The following is an 18,468-nucleotide window of genomic DNA, read 5'->3' as shown; positions in this document are numbered from 1 at the left end:
CCAAGCTCCCAACGAATAGATAGATGGATAGTAATGTATGAATAAATATATATAGAAGGGTGGATAAATAATGTAAAAATGACATTAATAATGAATGTAGAGGTGATGGGGGGTAGTACTTTCTGCTGATGCCACTGTTTTCTAAGATCTCCCATCTGTTGACGTTGGTCTCGGGGGTATGAGGCCAATCATCGGCTCAGTGACACATCTGCCTTCTTGCAGATTTAAAGTAAAAATCTTAACATGCTCATTTTGCAATCAGCTGCTGCTCTTCATTTCACTTTGAATCATACTTTATCATGGATATACTCATTAATCAGTGAATGAGGTCAAGAAAGTGTTCCATACTTGCCCTCACACACTGCTACATACATATGAGTGTGAGGATCTGAGACACAAGTAGACAACCATCAGGAGCACTTTTCCTTGCGCTCTGTAAGTACTCCGCTTCCAATTTCTGCCATTTTTTTTTTTTTAAAGTATGTCCATTGCACACACACATAAGATAGGGTGACAATAATATCCACTTTCCTGCTTGGTCTGTACAGTTTATGGATACCTACACTAAGCCTTGCTATATGCTGGGTTATCTATCATCCTGAGTGCCTGGCTGTTTACTAATGCACTTTGAGTGTCTATGAAAAAGCACTATATAAAATCCAATGCATTATTATTATTATTATCATAATGCTAAATTGTGGTTAAGCCTCCATCTGTGAGAAACATGAAAACAATAGCAGCTCAAAAACAAATAAAATAAACTTGCAATTGAAATTGCAAAGATTGTTATATATGAATAAAGTTTATCTTATGCGGGGAACACACATTAAGATTTTCTAAATCTGAAGAGATCTGAACTGATCCCACACATGAAGACAAAAAAAAATGTGGTATAGAACAATTTTGATCGGTCTGTGCCACACATATAACCATCGATATTCCTAAAAGGACAGATATCGCACGTGATCAAGCACAACCCCGGTTCTATGAGTAAGATGTCTCACTACAGGATGCATCCCATAGTGAGACTCGAAATATTATGAAATAGAACTCTGGACTTTCCAACCTCCTTCTTGAAAAACTGACTTAGAACGCCACCTGAAGTCACAGATCCTACTTGGTAAAGTCAGGGTAAAAATGTGAATATTATATCGGTCAGCCATGTTTGAGATCTTTTGATGTGCTGCTGCTGAACTTGATTGAACTTCTAGATTGGAATTTTCAACTGGGAAATCCCGAGTTCCCTGGAACACAGAATTACATGTTCCCTCGGTCTGCTCACGTCTTGATTGGCTATATTTCGTTCCACGTCACAAATCACTGGGTCATTAGTCGAGAGTTGTCGGCTTCTCCCACACACGTGAAGTTATGGTCCTAAATATTTTAATATTCACTCTTAACACACCCCCGAACACAGGATAGTCTTACAGGATAATTATACAAGACATAAGATAATCTGCCATCCTTGGTCAGGAAGGGAAAACATCAAGACAAAAACAGCCTCAGTGTCTTTATGTGTGTACTCAGCTTTCGCTAAGAGTTTCCTTTATTATTTAGCTTTGCACTGAAACGACTAGTATACATTCATGTTTTTTTCACTTACCAATGAAGTAGGAGAGTAAGATGGCAAGCAGAACAGCAGCTGCGATGGCTGTCACCGCAGCACATTTCCAGCTGCAGTACTTGGATGGCTTTTTTAACTTGAAAGCCGATCGTGAAAATGTGTTTCTGGGAAGCAGGCGCGGGGGCGGTGAATACACTGTTCCCGAGGTCAGAGGGTAACCAGGAGAGGAACTACTGAAAAGAGGCGTGGTCCCTGACGAGGTCTTGAACAAGAAGTGCCTGAGGACAAATAAAGAGAAAAAGGGTCATTCCACAGGTAGAAAGAGACGCATGATGATAACCACTTTTTTTTTTTAAACAAGGGGGGGTAGAATAGCTTTTGTGGCTCTGTGGGAAGGTAAACACACCAATCTAACAGCCAATCATATTTCAAATGACAGGGTCACATATGGGCAAGCTTCAGGTAAAACGTTCTTTCCGATCACCCCTGCCTGCCATATGAGTTCAACCACGCTTGAAAGGATTGCTTCTGCAATTCATTCCTGTTCCATCCCAAGTTTTTTTTTCTTTTTACCTCCACCTGAACCCCCATCACCAACCCCAACCCTCTCCCCATGTTTTTGTGCCTCCTAGTCTCTCCTCAGTTCACTCCACTTATTTTACGCCTCAACTCTTGATGGCTGCAGAGCATTGGTGCCATACCCCTCACACCCTCCTCCTCTGTCCTCTTTGTCCAGGTGGGGTCAGAGCTCAGAGAGAGGATAAAAGATGGATTTGAACCATCATCCCTGTGCTCATATTACCTATTATTCTCTGCTACCACTGCACCTGCTCACCTTTTTTTTCCCACCACTCTGTCTCCCTCTTCTCTCCCTATTTTCTGATTTCATCTTTTCACCGCCATTTCACATCTCTTCATCTTCTCAGCATCTCTTTTTTTTTTTTTTTTCTAATCATCTCTTCTACCTCTCGTCCCTTTGTGAAGTTTTCACAGTTAGAAAAGAAGTATGCAGTTTAAATTCTTTTACAGGACAAAGTGTGAAGAACTTTAGTGTAACCTTTAAGACTTTTTTGCAGTGTTTTGTCTGTGAACACATTGGGGCAAGGAAGGTAAACTTCAGGTGGTACAAGTGAACAAAGCCCTCGGGTGAATGCCACATATAACATGAAAAAACAGGGACACTGATGTCTCAGAGATGGAAGAGGATGTGAAATCCTTTTCTGCTTGTTTGTGTGGGACTAAATGTGTGAATCATTTTCCTCTTCTGTCACTTGCGATAAAAAAATTTGCTCATTCTTGAACTCATTAAATTATTGGTTGTGGTCTCGGTCTTCAGCTTTCCAAAATTATTTACAAAGCATTATTCATAGTATCATTGCCAGCTGATAAGAAGCTAAAATAAGATACAAGACATTGTTGATAATAATAAGGGCACGGTTAGCTTGGAAATGTAGGGCACAATATTTTATGTCCTACATCAATTAATTATCATATTAGTGACTTCATATTTCTAAGTGTAAAATAATATTGGACATTCTTTTAAAAACAAATCAGTCAGTAAGTACTAACAAAATACTATATAGTTAGAAGCCTTAGGTAATTGTATTTATTTATTTTTTTCTCTCTTTAGAAGAAAGACACTTAGCATTGGTCGTTGCTATGCTAATAGGAAGTACCAGTCAAAAGGCAATACCAGCCAAACTCATTAAAGGATCACAGTGGTTTCAGGATAAAGCGGATAAATGATAATGCACCTCATCATTGGGTGACTTTCTTAGACATCCAATGTGCATAGATCAATAAACAATTCCAAAGTTGGATTTAGAACAAAAAGAGGGTGTCCAAAGTTGTAAAGTCTAATGTTAGTTGAAAAGCACTCTGATCCTTTAAATCAGTAGAACTCAATTCAGTGTTAACCAAGTTATCATTTAAAATGGATTGCCTATTAAATCAAACCCAAATACATTTCAAAGACAGTGAACTGAAGTAAAAAAAAAAGTATGTTTTCTAATGTAAATGATGAAAGCTGACATCACTATTGATTGTGGTCTGTTATTATCAGGCATACAATAACTTATTTCTTGTACAGCCCAGTCTCACCAAAATGACTTTGCACTGTCGCAACACAAATTCCACACATTTTTCCTGCTGCAGGGAACGACTTTTTGTTGTGCTGCGCAACACCAATGACTTTGGCGCTGCGCCACACAAATTTGCGTGGAGCTGCTGGAATCAGATTGCAAACCAATGTATGTCAAGGACTTGGGATTCATCTCCTTGACCATAACCATTACCCTAACCACAACCACAACCTTGAATGAAATGTCATATTGAGACGTAATTGAATTAAATAAGTTCCAATTGAAACACAAGTTTGAAAGTCGTGTCCTGCAGCGCCAAACAAATGACGTCAGTTTGTTACTTTTAATATGACAGGTTTCTGGTATAATAATCTTACGTTTCTTCATGGTAATTCATATTCTTGCTCCACACATTGATTGTGGTTTGCATTACCTTTGAAAGGTTGATTTATGCACTAGAGTTGGAATAACATTTAATTAGGTGGGAAAGATGATAACTCCATTCAATAATAATAGTTTCCTACAAATCTTGACAAGCTCTTTCCTTGTCAGGTGGAATCATAAGATTTGTGACTCTACTCTATATACATAAGTCATGCATGCCCGGAGAGGTGTCAGTGCTATTAGCTGCAGCCTGCTGTCACATTTAGTCTGAAAAGGCCAATACCACCACTAATAACCTAACTCTGACTGGATTCTGGGCCGTACACTTTTCTACAACTCCTATATAGGCCTTTGGTCTTAATCTGTGTATGTCTGCGAGTCTAAACCCAGTTGGTAAAAGTAGGTGACGGGCTCAGAGCATTAATACAAGGTTTAAGAACAGGGCTCCGCTCTTCATTAATTATTCAGGCAGTCTCTGTTTTGTCCTCCTCTGTGTCGCTCATCATTTCATGCTACTGATTGATGAACGATATCCTCCTGGATTTCCTTTTTGTCCTGCTTTCGTTTTTAAACCTGTCAGATTTGCTGCATGACACCGTGGAAAAAAAAAAAAAGGGCAACGACCAAAGGAGACGGCCTAAAAAAAGACAACCTTTCAGCGATATAGAGAATGAAAGATCACAAAGCTGCATGCTATGGACTCGGTGTCACCACCAGCAATTATATTATGCATGCATGTAACTATAACCTGCCAAATGCAAGATTGCACATGGCATATACTGTATATGCACAAAACACATACACACACGCACACACTCCAAGGTCAAGCAATATGTGTCATTGTTTCACAACCATTGAAGCAATGGCAAGCCTGGCAGTAATTAATTACAATGCTCCTAATGTGTGTGCGCGTGTGCAAACGCATGGATGGGATGAGCTGTTAAATCGCTTGCATCCTCTGCAAAGTAATTCAAATTATTTGATGTGTTGTTATGTATCTGAACCTGCATACTGAATTAATTCCTTTCCCTTTGTTGTGGTGACGCCTTCCTGTATGCTTAGTGTGGGATGGGAATATATCTATAGAACATACTAATTACAATTAGGAATGGAAAGTGTCTAATGTTCTCTGGGGAGGTAATTGACATTGATTTATGTTGTGGAGGACTATGGAGGGATTCCGTCATAGCAGGCAGCCAGCAATCAAAGCTCTGTATCATTAGGTTATGGTGTGTGTACTTGCTTCTTCTCTGTGTGTGTCTTTGTAGATTTATATGTGTTTGTGTGAAGATAGGGGGAATTTTTGACAGTGGTCCAGAGTAGAAATGTCACACATAATTAGAAGGAACTCACAGAGATTCTCCTAACTAGTGCTACCTCATTGTCATGCATCCTGCCTTATGCATACACCCCGCATGGATGGGTAACAAGCAAAAACTAACTTGACACTGACACACAAATTTGCACAGACTAGGCCATAGGTGGCCACCCACACATAGTCAAAATTGGTGCAGTCTTTTTTTTTAATGAGCAAGCACTGTTTGGGCAACCAAATGTTGGGGTTTTTTTTTGCATGCTCAAATATGTGACAAATAAAGCACCAATCATGACACAAAAATAGGACAGAGGATGGAGATCAATGTTTTAGATAAACAAAACAACAATGAGAAGAGGAGAGTGTGTGTTTCCCTCTGATTCCAATAGTCTTCCCCAATGAGAGAAACAGGACCTGGACAATTAACCACGGAACAAAGAGCATGCTGGGTAATTAACAAGAAGTCAAAGCTTGCATTTCCCTTGCGTGAGCTAACGCATACACCTTTTTTGCAAGCCAACACACACACACACTCACTGTATCTGCTCTTTCATTTCCCCAGCTTTTTTTTTTAAACCATGCTGTTGCCTAGCTTAGCACTCTATGTAGAGAACAATTAACAGAGGTCAACGACGTACGGGGGGGGGGGGGGGGAAACAGCCACATCTGAGAATTAAACAAAGGCCTTGGTGAGTGTACTGTGCCCAAGGAAGGTGTGGTGAGAATAAAAATCTGCTATAGATGTGAAAGGAATTCCAGCTGCAACACCAATGTAAGAGTTTTCCATCAACAAAGAAACAAATAAGAAGTGAAGCACATCTGCTATCATACAACAGACATTAAAGTCTATAGTCACCAACAACTCTGTTTAGGTGCACATGACTAGTAATATTAGCTATAGATTAACCTAAACTCTTTGTGGCAAATGGTCAACGCTAAACTGGAAACTTTTATCTGAAATCTATGTCCATATTGTTTACACATTTCCTGGCTTGGGTGCATTGAAATCTGGGACATTGGGTGGCCATTGAAAGAAGGTAATAATTTGCGCTATGTGACATTTCATGCTGTCATGCTTGACGAATCCCTTATCAGCAGGTGCATTGTGGTCATAAATGTGTGTTCAGCAATAATGTGCAGGTAGGCTGTGGCATTTAAACACTGAATTAATACCAAAAAGCCCAAAGAACATAAACCAGTACAAGTTACACCATTGATTAAAGGGCCCATGTTAAGCTAAATTGACTTTTCTGTGCTTTAAACATAATAAAAGTGCTATTTGGGCTTCATACACATGCCCAAAGTGTTTTTTTCATTGATTCCCTCAATTGTTAGTTAGAGGGTGATTTGCTCCTTTCCTACTGCAGGACGAGCCCAAACACCTCGCTCCAATTTGATGACGCATTCCCACTTTGATGATGAATTTGAGCTGGAGAAGCCACGCCTCCAGGAAGCTCTCTGCCGTGATTGACATGTAAACAGACAAGCCCCCAAATTTGAGCATTTCAGCGTCCTTCGCCCAGTGCTATGTATGTATTTTCTACAGTCTATGTACTGTATGTACTGGCGAGAGCCCCGCCCCCACGCTCTGTCTCGTGTTTATAAAGCAGCATGAGCTCGGCTACAAAGTGGGTGGGAGGAGGGCGGGCCGTCCTCTGGCCCTACGTCAGTGTCCCATCTATAGACACGCCCACTCAGGAATATGCATAAGTAGGCCGCAAATCAGCCTGTTTGTGTAGAATTGCTCAGTAAGTGACTTTTTAGAGGCTAAAACTCTGGGAAACAGGCGAGTTTGGGAAATAAACCTCAATTACTATGTTTTTGGTGTTCTTAGAACAAATCTAGATGGGTGAAAAATAGCATGATATGGGACCTTTAATGGGGAGCAATGACAGTTTTGCAACTAATGGAGAGATGATTAAAAAAAAAGAATAAAAGACAGTACAAAAATAGTGGGAAGTGAAACAATTGGAAGTTTGTCTATTGCAATAATTTCGTTAAAATATATATGTAGATTTTTCATTGATCATTGTGAATGGGGCTATTAATCGATCAATCTTAGGTCTACCTTTAGCAATATGGCATTTGTATCTTGTCTATCCAGAGGACTTTGGCTTTTTACTCACGCACAGTTTTAGAAAGTGTGCTATGCATTTATGTATCAAGATATTAGATAAAGTCTAATATAGGAATTGCATAAAGGGATGGTCATGGGCGACCATGGCTCAGGTGGTAGTGGGTCGTCTTCTGATTGAGAGGTTGGGGGTTCGATCCCAGTACCTGACGATGTGTCGAAGTGTCCTTGGGCAAGACACTGAACCCTAAGTTGCTCCCAGTGGTCGACTAGCGCCTTGCATGGCAGTCCTGTCCCACTGGTGTGTTAATGTGAGAGTGATTGGGTGAATGAGCTGATATGTAAAGCGCTTTGAGACTGCTTCAGTGTGTTGATAAAGCGCTATATAAAATCAAGTCCATTTACCATTTACCATTTATCAAGTTCAATGTATTTCTAAGGACATGATCGCCTTGGTTGTAGGACAGGAAATAAATGCTTCCTCTATGCTACACAGTATCTTTTCCTTCAACCTGTGGTTCCTACAGGTTGCCTTTTCGTATGCGTCCCTACAGTAATGTAATTGAAAATAACCCTCCTACCAATCCCTCCTTCTTCTGCTTGTACCTAATAAATTGAGATGCTGCAACGCTCTCAGTGATCTCATTTTTCCAGCAGAGTTGTAGCTCACAGTGGAGCGAGTAGGGGGTGCTAAGGAATGTCCTGAGATCACATCGAAAGATTGAACCAGGCATCAGCGAGCCAAGAGGGTCCAGGGGACCTATTGTATATTATGTGTCCACCGAATGCTGCATTACGTGTGCGTGTGTTCTCACAGTTGAAAACACTTTTCTTTTTACTTGCATCCCTCTAACACACGCGCACACACATTTCACAATGGTAAACAAGGTGAATCTATGTACTACAAGCCCCAATCTCCATTCTTTTTACTTCTCCATCTTTCACACACAGATGCACACACGCACTTTCGAAAACAATATTCTTCAATCACCAGTTCTCTTTGTTCTCTCCTTCTATTTTCCAGCCAATCTCTTCCTTCTCCAGCGTAAACCACTACTTTCCAGCCTGTTTGCTTTCCCTACAAATATTCATTTGCTATATCACAGCTCCCTCTGTTGTCTGCTTCCATCTCTCTTCCTCTCTGCCAGTCACTGGAGCCCCAGGGTGTTCTTAGGTGATCAATCTTCATCCTCTCAGCACTGTCACATCGCTGAGTCCAGCCAAAACACACACACACACACACACATGCACACACAGCCAAGCACGCCCACTATAACGAGGGGAGAGGAAATGCCAGGATTTACATTTTCTAACAGCAGGAAGCAGTGATAGAAAAACAGGCTTTTATGCAATATCACACATAATTGCGTGCACATGCCCCGGTTTTAATACATGCAGGTTGCTCATCCCATATAAGAATGTGATGATAGAGATGGAGAATGTCACGGATGGAGTGGTTTGTTGGACCTGACCCAACGATCGGCTTCAGCAGCTCCAGCCAGCCCACTAAGCCTCAACGATGGACTGGCAATCAGAGAAGTCTCAATCTGGGCTGGAGGGAGGAGTTGGAAACGCCACGTGTTGTTGCTCTGGGCTGCTGTCACACTTCAGGCTCTGAGCTTTACCCACGCCCAACCCCACCACCTAAACATACCTTAATACCAGTAATACTGACACATCAACATTGTGTGTAAGAGTGTGTGTGTGAGAGGAAGAGAGAGAGAGGGATGAGTGGAAATTATAGCTACTGTACAGCAATAGTAGGGGCCAGGCAATTTTAGGCAAAACAAGACAGCAGCTGTTAATGTGTAAAAATAGAGTTTAAACGGCTGTCAAAAATTCAGTTATTAAAAAAAAAAAAAAAAACAGAAAATACACATGGTGCATTCTGTATATAGACATCATGGATATGTTGGTAATGTGTTTTTAACAATGATTTATTGGCTCCATAAATTAATGTTTAAAAATGCCATTTTTTCATTGACTCCAAAAATGTATTTAACAATAATTTGCAAAGTACATTTTTAAAACACAGAATAGTTAAACATGTTGACGAACTATATGCTCAATTTGTGATAAATCAAAAATCTGTGATGGGCACCCAAAATTTAACCAGCGCTTTATGGGACCGCGACTCAGGGAACGTGCGAACCGATACCTCAGACTCAACATTCAAATTTGAGTCATGTGTATATAAAAGGGCAAGACATTTTAAGTATCTTTGTGGTCTAAAGCAAGGTTTTATTTTTTTCGTGCTTTAAATTAAAGCATGAAAACACACATTTTCAAGTGTAAGAAAGAGGAATTTTTCCACGTCAACAGTGTATTTAAATCACATTGTCTGGATTTAAAAAGTGTTTGTCAAGCCAACTGTGAACTAAAGATGAATTTCAGAAACGGTTCTTTGAGGTGTGGTCCCAAGAAGCGCCGGTAAGATTTTGGTACTATTGAAATCTGTGTGGATCACTTGTGTAGTTGTACAGCTGGAAGATGTGCTGTAGCAAGTTTGGAGACGATTGAGCAAAAATTGTGTGAGCAGATAATGAGATTTTCAACATCACAGCATCCTTTAAAACCCTATAGTTCCCCTAATTTGCTCAAGTGATGTAACGGCCTATACGTCACCATAACGACAAAAGTCTAGATGAGCAGTTATCCTGATAAATGCATTTAGTCTTTCCTAACAGTACATTTCCGCTACCCATGGTGCAACTCGGCACAATGTGTCAGCACGGGTTACGTATAGACCTGCGATCAGTGGAGCTGAATTAAACATGGCTGGCCCTAATAAATACTGCACGAGGCCAGCACTCAGGGGAGCTTCACTGGGCCCATCAGAGCTGGAAACCCCAGCGCCCAGCAGGAGAAACACAACTACAGCTTGCACAGTAAATGCTCACAGAGTGCCAGCGTGCATGCTAGCAAGCATGTAGGCAGTGTCCCTTTCACAGCAAGGCTTATGAATAGTAATACCCTGCATGAATGCTCTGTTTGCTTGGTTAGTGTTCTTTGTATACCTGGAAAAGCACATGTGTGGCCGCTGTTAAATGGTTTGTATTTCCTGCGTTCTCACTCCAGGTTGCTTTGATAACAACAGATAACAATGTAAATCTAACACAGCAGGAAGACTATTGTTGATATTTATGATGTGTACTACTGTGAATGTTTAGGGAACAGAAATTATTTACAAATGTTGTTGAAACATACTAGTCTCAGTGAGGAAAGTGCAGGTTCAAAACCAAAGCCAGGAGAGAAATTTGATAATTAATCTGGTGCTGGCTGCTTTTTGGAAGAAGCTTTTTTGAAAATTAGATGATAAAAGTTGATATAAGAGGGCTACATAAGACAGCCAGTCTCATGGTAATACGTAATACAGGACTTTATTGACCATAACTCCAATTTAAAGGAGCATAGGGCAGGATCTAGAAATAGTGACACCACGGTGGTTAGTGTAACTGCAGCCATCAGCCAAGCCGCCGCCGCGGCAGCGCACATCAACTGTTTGTTTATCACCAAATCTGATACTGTGGATAGAGGATGGATACTAAGGATGTCCAGATACAACTTATTCACTTCCGATACGATACCGATATTGCAGCTTTAAGTATTGGCCGATACCAATATCAATTCGATACCAGCACGAATCATACATACTTGTATTACTTATTTTGTAGTGTGGAATGTTAGAAAAGGCTTGATCAAGTGATGTTACTCAAACAGAGAACAATAGTCAGCAACAGTAGATATGAGAAAAACTGACCCATTTATTATTAACCTATTGATTACATACATTTTAACCTTCAACACAATATCTACAGTATTCTACAATTGAATAAATATAATATAGTATATATCGGAGATTTATATCGGACCGATATTCAATATCAGATCGGGACACCCCTACTGGATACCCGACCAAATCTTGACGGCACCGGAGGAGTCGGGTTCGGACAGATATTTAGAACTAATGTTCGGGTTTGGTCACATAGTGTCGTTTGCGTGCAGCATTCTTGCTTTTTTCCAGCCCTGAATAATGCTACTTTATCTGTAACAGTGAGAGCTGTAATCCTCAGTGGATGGAAAATGGACTAGAGGACAATCAAAGGAATACACCGTTGAAACATTATTATTATCCTTACCTTTGATATATGGATTATGTAAATAGATCCGATGGGTCTCTTGTGTACACTGCGCCCTTGTTTATATTTCACTTTCTCTTGTTACCCGTGCGCTGATCTGATGTTGACATTAACAGTTGTTTGTTAATAAAATTGGTGCTTACCACTAAAACAAAGGTGCATATGTCATTTCTTTGAGAAAAAAAAAAAAAGAGGTTTTCACTGTTGGGTAGGACTCAGAAGAGAAAATGCAGCCAGAAACATATTAACTGTGACACGGTTATTCATTTACTCGCCGTTCATGCGACTGTTTACTGCAGGGGTCCCCAATCCTGGTCCTCAAGGGCCACTATCCAGCATGTTTTAGATGTTTCCCTCTCCCAACACACCTGATTCAAATGATTAACTCATCATCAAGCTCTGCAGAAGCCTGAAAACGATCCTGTTCATTCCAATCAGGTGTGTTGGAAGAGGGAAACATACTGGATAGTGGCCCTTGGGGACCAGGATTGGGGACCCCTGGTTTACTGCAAGACTTGTGCACATGTCTCTGCATGCATCTGTGGAACCAAACAGTAGTTTAGTCCAAAAACATATTTCATTCATAAATATTTCATGAGTATTATAGTTGTCGTCACATTTTATTTGGCATTAGCAAATAATTGTGCACATTTACAGATACTGTACATGATATGAGTGATAACACGTCTTATAAAGGCTATATTGCATAATAGGTATGCCTTCAGATTTTTACTTGTCCTTTGGCGTGCCTTGGGCACAAAAAGTTTGGGAACCACTGGTTTAGTCCACTGTGCTCGTCTTCTTTCAGTCTACAAGGCAGCTGTCTTCTTCTCATTCTTTTTTATTTCCGGCATTGGGCTGCCTCTTCAAGCTGTCGAGAACGTGCATCAGCGTCATTTGACTTCGCGTCTGCAGAACTGCGCAGGAAATTCACGCCCAGAAGAGCAGTACAAAATGTATCACACAATCTTTTCAAGACAATAGGTAGAAATGTGTGCGGACTCATTGTCTTTGGTTTAGAATGCTTCATCACTCATTAGCATTAAAATGAATGTTTATTTTTTCTCAAATCCTGCCCTATGCTCCTTTAATGTAAAAATAATCTTAATATCTGCTAAAGTCCAGCCTCTAGACCACCAAAACACTTCATTTTTACTAAACGTACATGTCTCATTTGTACAAACTCTTTTTTTTAGTTTTATTGTTCCTATACTTTTATCACGAATGCTGGCCATTTGTTTAGTACTTCATAACTGGGTGACTTTCTATCTCTGGGCTCCCTCTGGGTGCATTTGTGTTCAAACGGCATCGCTCCAGCGTGCGTTTGCAAGCGCTCCAAGTTCCACATCTTTGAACCAGGCCAAAGTTTAGGAAACGTACTGCAGCACGACTGAAGCAGACTAAAGATGGCTGCTCTGAATGATGCAGTATCTAATCTTGCTGATGTCAAACATTGCGTCTGCTTCCATGGCAGAATGTTCACAGCAGTCACAGCTCAAGTAAGTTCATACAAATATTACTGACATGGGTTGAATGATGAATAAACAATCATGTCAGATCATTTTTTGGATAACCAAAGTTCATTGATCCACATGGGGAGCAAAGTCAGTCTTAGATTGTTGGGTAATTTATTGCTGGTCTGCAATAAATAAGAATTCAGAAATGGTAAAAAAAAATAAAACATATATATATGAAAAAACTCTTCCTCACCCACCCCGGGCGGTCTCTTTTTCCTTCAAGCTCGGGTCCTCTACCAGAGGCCTGGGAGCTTGAGGGTTCTGCGCAGTATCTTTGCTGTTCCTAGCACTGCACTTTTCTGGACCGAGATGTCTGATGTATTTCCTGGGATCTGCTGTAGCCACTCTTCCAGGTCACTGGCCCGAGTGCCCCAACGACCACGGGCACCACTGATGCCTTCACCCTCCAGGCCTTCTCCAGCTCTTCTCTGAGCCCCTGGTATTTTTCTAGTTTCTCATGTTCCTTTTTCCTGATGTTGCAGTAATTCGGTATTGCTATATGAACCACAACGGCTTTCCTCTGCTCTTTGTCCAGCACCACAAAGTACGTTTGGTTCGCCATTACCATTCTGTCCGTCTGTATCTGGAAGTCCCACAGGATCTTAGCTCGGTCATTGTCTACCACCTTTGGAGGTGTTTCCCACTTTGACCTTGGGGTTTCCAGCCCATACTCTGCACAGATGTTTCTGTACCCTATGCCAGCCACTTGGTTATGGCGCTCCATGTAAGCCTTCCCTGCCAGCATCTTACACCCTGCAGTTATGTGCTGGATTGTCTCAGGGGCCTCTTTGCACAGTCTACACCTGGGGTCTTGTCTGGTGTGGTAGATCTGGGCCTCTATTACTCTGGTGCTCAAGGCCTGCTCCTGTGCAGCCATGATGAGTGCCTCTGTGCTGTCCTTCAGTCCAGCTCTGTCTAGCCATTGGTAGGATTTCCTGATATTCTCCACTTCAGTTATGTATCGGTGGTACATCCCATGTAAGGGCTTGTCCTCCCATGACAGAACCTCCAGCACCTCATCTTCTATTCCCCATTGTCTGAGACATTCACTGAGCACGTCATCTGTTGGAGCCTCATCCTTGATGTTCTTATGGATCTTGGATGTTTCATCCTGGATAGTGGCTCTCACACTCACTAGTCCTCGGCCTCCATCCTTACGGCTAGCGTACAGTATATATATATATGTGTGTGTGTACAGAATAGATTGTTCTGGGTACAGGCCTCTGAGGTAATGCGCAACTTTCAAAACTATGTTTTAGTTTGACACAGATCAGCAAAAGCCAGTGTAACAGCTCTGGAAATATTGATCCATGAAACAATGAAAACATATAAGTAAGGCTTTTATTTGTACTGATTTTGTTTGTTTGTTATTGTTGTTTTGATAACACAGCAGTGTTCTCTACAGGCTTGAATATCTCTTTGAACTCCTCAGCAAGAATATAAATTTTCATGACCAGATATTAATACGAGCGAATTAATTCCAAACCCTGAAAGTATTCCCTGCATCACTCAGATTCCACTACTGTGTAAACATGCAATAAGGACATTGCAATGCTTTTTGCACTTTCCCAGTGCTACCATAACCTTCAAATCCTTTTCTAGTTGTTTATCCTAGCTTGATATTGATTTGTTCCCATGTCTCAAAGAAGGCACCACTGTTTCTTTTTTTTTCTTAAAGTTGCTTTTTCTTTGTGTGGAAGCTTTTATGCGAGTTTAAATTTCTCCATCAGGGTTTCTTTCTCCTCAAACTCTGACTTTGGTTCCTGTCGTTTCTTTCTGAAACCATTGCTGTGCACTCACAGGATTGCTGTTGACGCTGCATGGCTCTGACCTTTCATTCCTCACTATTGATTAATCAAGGCTCATTCCACTGCTGTGCTTCCTGTAAGTGGCTCCAGCTATCAGCATCAGGTAAACCTTTTCAACTCTAAAAAAAACATGGGAAAAAAATATATAAAAGAACACATTTTTCTCTGACCTGGTTTCCAGAGGAACATTGCTGTTGAGCACCCAGCTGTCTTGTAGCTGGACTGATTCTGGGGTGGTGGGCCCATCTCCGGTGCCTGGAGCGGGGGCATGAATGGGGTTGCGTCCCCCCCTCAGGGTGTTCCTGTTCAGGCTGTTGGCAGACTGGTGGGATAACGTGTGATGATTGTGTGGAGGTGGAAGTGGAGGCCGTAGGGTGGTCTGATTGTGGTGGTTCGCAGACCCTAGAAGAAGAGGGGGAAAAAAAAGTAGAAAAGAACATGAGGGACAATCAAATAAATACAGATGTTATCCAAAATGCAAAACATGTAATATGAATACAAAGATGTTTTTTTAGGTATGAAATTTGTTGGCCAGCACATTGACACACCAGTTGGTAACTACCAGTGGTGAAAGTAACAGATTACAAGTACTCAAGTTACTGTGATTAAGTTGCTTTTATGGGTACTTCTACTTTTTTAAGTACATTTCTTAATCAGTACATTTACTTGTACTTTAGTATGTTTTCAAAAAAGTAAAGTAATCTATTACATTTCTACACCCAACCCTTACTGAGTAAATTATTATTCTTTATATTAAAATGATCAACGCACAATGTGAAAGTAAAAATAAATAAATAAATAACCAGACAACAATCAAATGCATCACATCATGCATGTGATGTATTTGTCGACCAACCAGATTAAACATAATACATCGCACCAAAACAGCATTGAATGCTGGTTGTTTTCTGAGTTTCAGAGTTCATAAATGTAGCTACACTTAGAGCCTGATCATTTCTTTATTTTGAATTATTGTTATTATTTTGGTAAGATTTATTACCGATAATAAATGCGGGAGTGAAAGTAATGAGTAACTATTTAATTGAGCTATTTTTTACTTGTACTTGAGTATTTTATGTATGACTTACATGTACTTGAGTACAGTTTCAATCAAGTAGCAGTACTTCTACTTGAGTAGGATATATCAGTACTCTTTACACCTCTGGTAACTACCTCCAAAACACACACAAAAAAAAAACCAAAATCATCTTTTATCATTGGGTTTAAAGTTTCTGTCGTGTTTTTCCTAATGTTTAATGACTTCTTGAAGCTGAAAGTCAAAACACTCTGTAAGGCAGTGTTCAGCACTTTGTCCGTCTGAATCTTTCAGCAGTCTTCACCTCTCTCTCCTGCCTTTCTCCCTCTCCTCTACTTTCACTCTTTTCTTTCGCATCTTCTTTGTCACCACTAAAGAAGGTGTGCGAGCAATAAAGGCACTCAGCACAGTGTGCGCCCTCATCTCTCCCTCTCAGGCTTGGGGCAACGTGTCAGCGAGAATCCAATACCGGTCCTTCCAACAATGAGCTAATGGACTGTCAAGTGAGAGCTGAAAAAAAAAAAAAAACCTGGATGAGTCAGACGAGAACACTCATTCACACATCTCTCCAATGCTTTTCCTCCATCTTTTTATGAATAAGACAGGGATTTGAGCCCATCTCCATTGTCTGTCTGCACTGGGCAAATCAATAAATCTCTTCTATACTCTACAATATGGAAGTCGTAGACATAGTTGCTTCACTTTTGTGCATGATTATAAATTGTAGAGACTTTCTGGCAGTAGGTGGTATTCTCTGCACCACAGATCAAAAAGATTTAAACAGCTTAACAGTAGGAGTACAAAAATAGGACAAACTGTCACTTTTTTTTTTTGCCCTGATGCCTGGATGAAAATGTTAATATCTTTCCAAAACACACAGTCCTGTTGGTGTTACAATCAGCTTTGAATTTTGGCTTGTCAAAATAGTTTGTCTCTTCCATCATCAATGCTACACTGCACTTTCATCATTATTTTACACATCTGAGCATGGAATACATTACACCAACTGTTTGTTTGCGCACTGCCTTTCTCATATTGATCAAAGGTATGAGTCAGAAGCACATATGCACACTTACAAAGCAAGTGCTTTGTCAAACTGTGTAATCACACTTGGCCTCTCCCATTTGTTATCTTCCCTTGAATTAGACAGCAAATGGTGGGAGGACGAAAGACGTGTGCGCTGCCTTTCCCGTCTGCTTTTCGGATTTGATTCATGCCAATCACAAGATTACGCAGGGGCATAAATGACAACAAGCACAAGAACGGCGAAAAACATAAAACAAATCCCAGTGCAAATACAAAGATGACCAGTTGTTTATTTTACGCACACTGATGTTACTCCCATACAGGAAAAACACCAACACTGTATGCATATATATGAATACAGTAACTGCATGTTTTTAATCATACAAATGGAAAACATTAAGCAGACAACAGATGCAATTTGAGATCTCAGAAAGAAGCAAAAAAATTAACTTTTGTTCCTTAACTGATGCTTATTTAAACACAATGACAAGAATAAATCAAACTGAGGTAGGAACTTGGTTTACTTTCCTTTATCGTGGTAACATTGTTGCCTCACAGAAAGAAGATAATGTGTTCAAACAAGTCAATCATGATCAATATTTAGATTTTTTTGAGTCTCAAGGTGACCATAACAGCCTTTTAGGTGCACAAGACTCTGAACAGTGAGTGTTGATGTTTCATAATGAAAGAAATGTCCAAATTAAGTGACAACTCTCACTGACTGACGTATTGCATATATGCCAACATACTGTATATATATCATTCGTTATACAGTGCAACCAGCTGCACAGATCGCGAATATTCTGACAAAAAAACTATATATGGACACAAACTCAATCCCATGGTTGATCAAAAATATATATAGAAAAATATGGACATCATGATAGTTTTTAAATAGTAAACGTGGCTGGAGTCATGTTTAGAGACAGTAGAAAACACTTACAAATAATGAGGGAGAACATGCTAACTCTCCTCAGATAACAGTTATATATATTTCAACTTCTTTCAACCAATTTCAAGTTTTTTCAAATTTTTCAACCAATTTAAATTTTATTAAGCTATTGCTAGGTTATTGCTATTGCTAGGTGAATGATAATGACAGGTCAGTGCTAATGCTCGGCGAATGCTAATACTAGGTTAATGCCAATGCTATGCTATTGCTACGCTACAATAATACTAATGCTAGGCTAATGTTAATGCCAGGCTAATGCTAATGTTAGGCTAATGCTAATGTTAAGCTAATGCTAAAATTAAGCTAATGCTAATGCTAGGCCAATACGAACATTAACCTAATGCTAATGTTCAACTCATGCAATTGCTAGGCTAATGCTAAGCTAATGTTAATGTTAATGTTAATGTTAATGCTAACGCTAATGCTAAGTTAATGCTAAGCTAATGCTAAGTTAATGCTAATGCTAAGCTAATGCAGTACAATGCAAGCCAGCACACTTGCATTTTGTTCAGGAAATACAAATATTGTAGTTACTATTACAATTAATATCAATAATAAAAAAATTGGTATTT

The 18,468-nt window shown here is 40.1% G+C and overlaps 1 protein-coding gene across 1 annotated transcript in view; it reads right to left on the bottom strand.

Moving 5' to 3' along the window:
* The window catches only part of tenm2a (teneurin transmembrane protein 2a), a 256,251-nt gene that overhangs the window by 56,943 nt on the left and 180,840 nt on the right, over positions 1-18,468 (bottom strand). Inside the window, 2 exon segments of the mRNA XM_028458813.1 lie at positions 1,604-1,842; positions 15,053-15,284. Of these exon segments, the coding sequence (XP_028314614.1) occupies positions 1,604-1,842; positions 15,053-15,284 (471 nt within the window).

Source organism: Gouania willdenowi, chromosome 10, assembly GCF_900634775.1.
Source record: "Gouania willdenowi chromosome 10, fGouWil2.1, whole genome shotgun sequence".
Classification (NCBI taxonomy): Eukaryota; Metazoa; Chordata; class Actinopteri; order Blenniiformes; family Gobiesocidae; genus Gouania; species Gouania willdenowi.
This window is presented reverse-complemented; position numbering and strand designations above follow the sequence as displayed.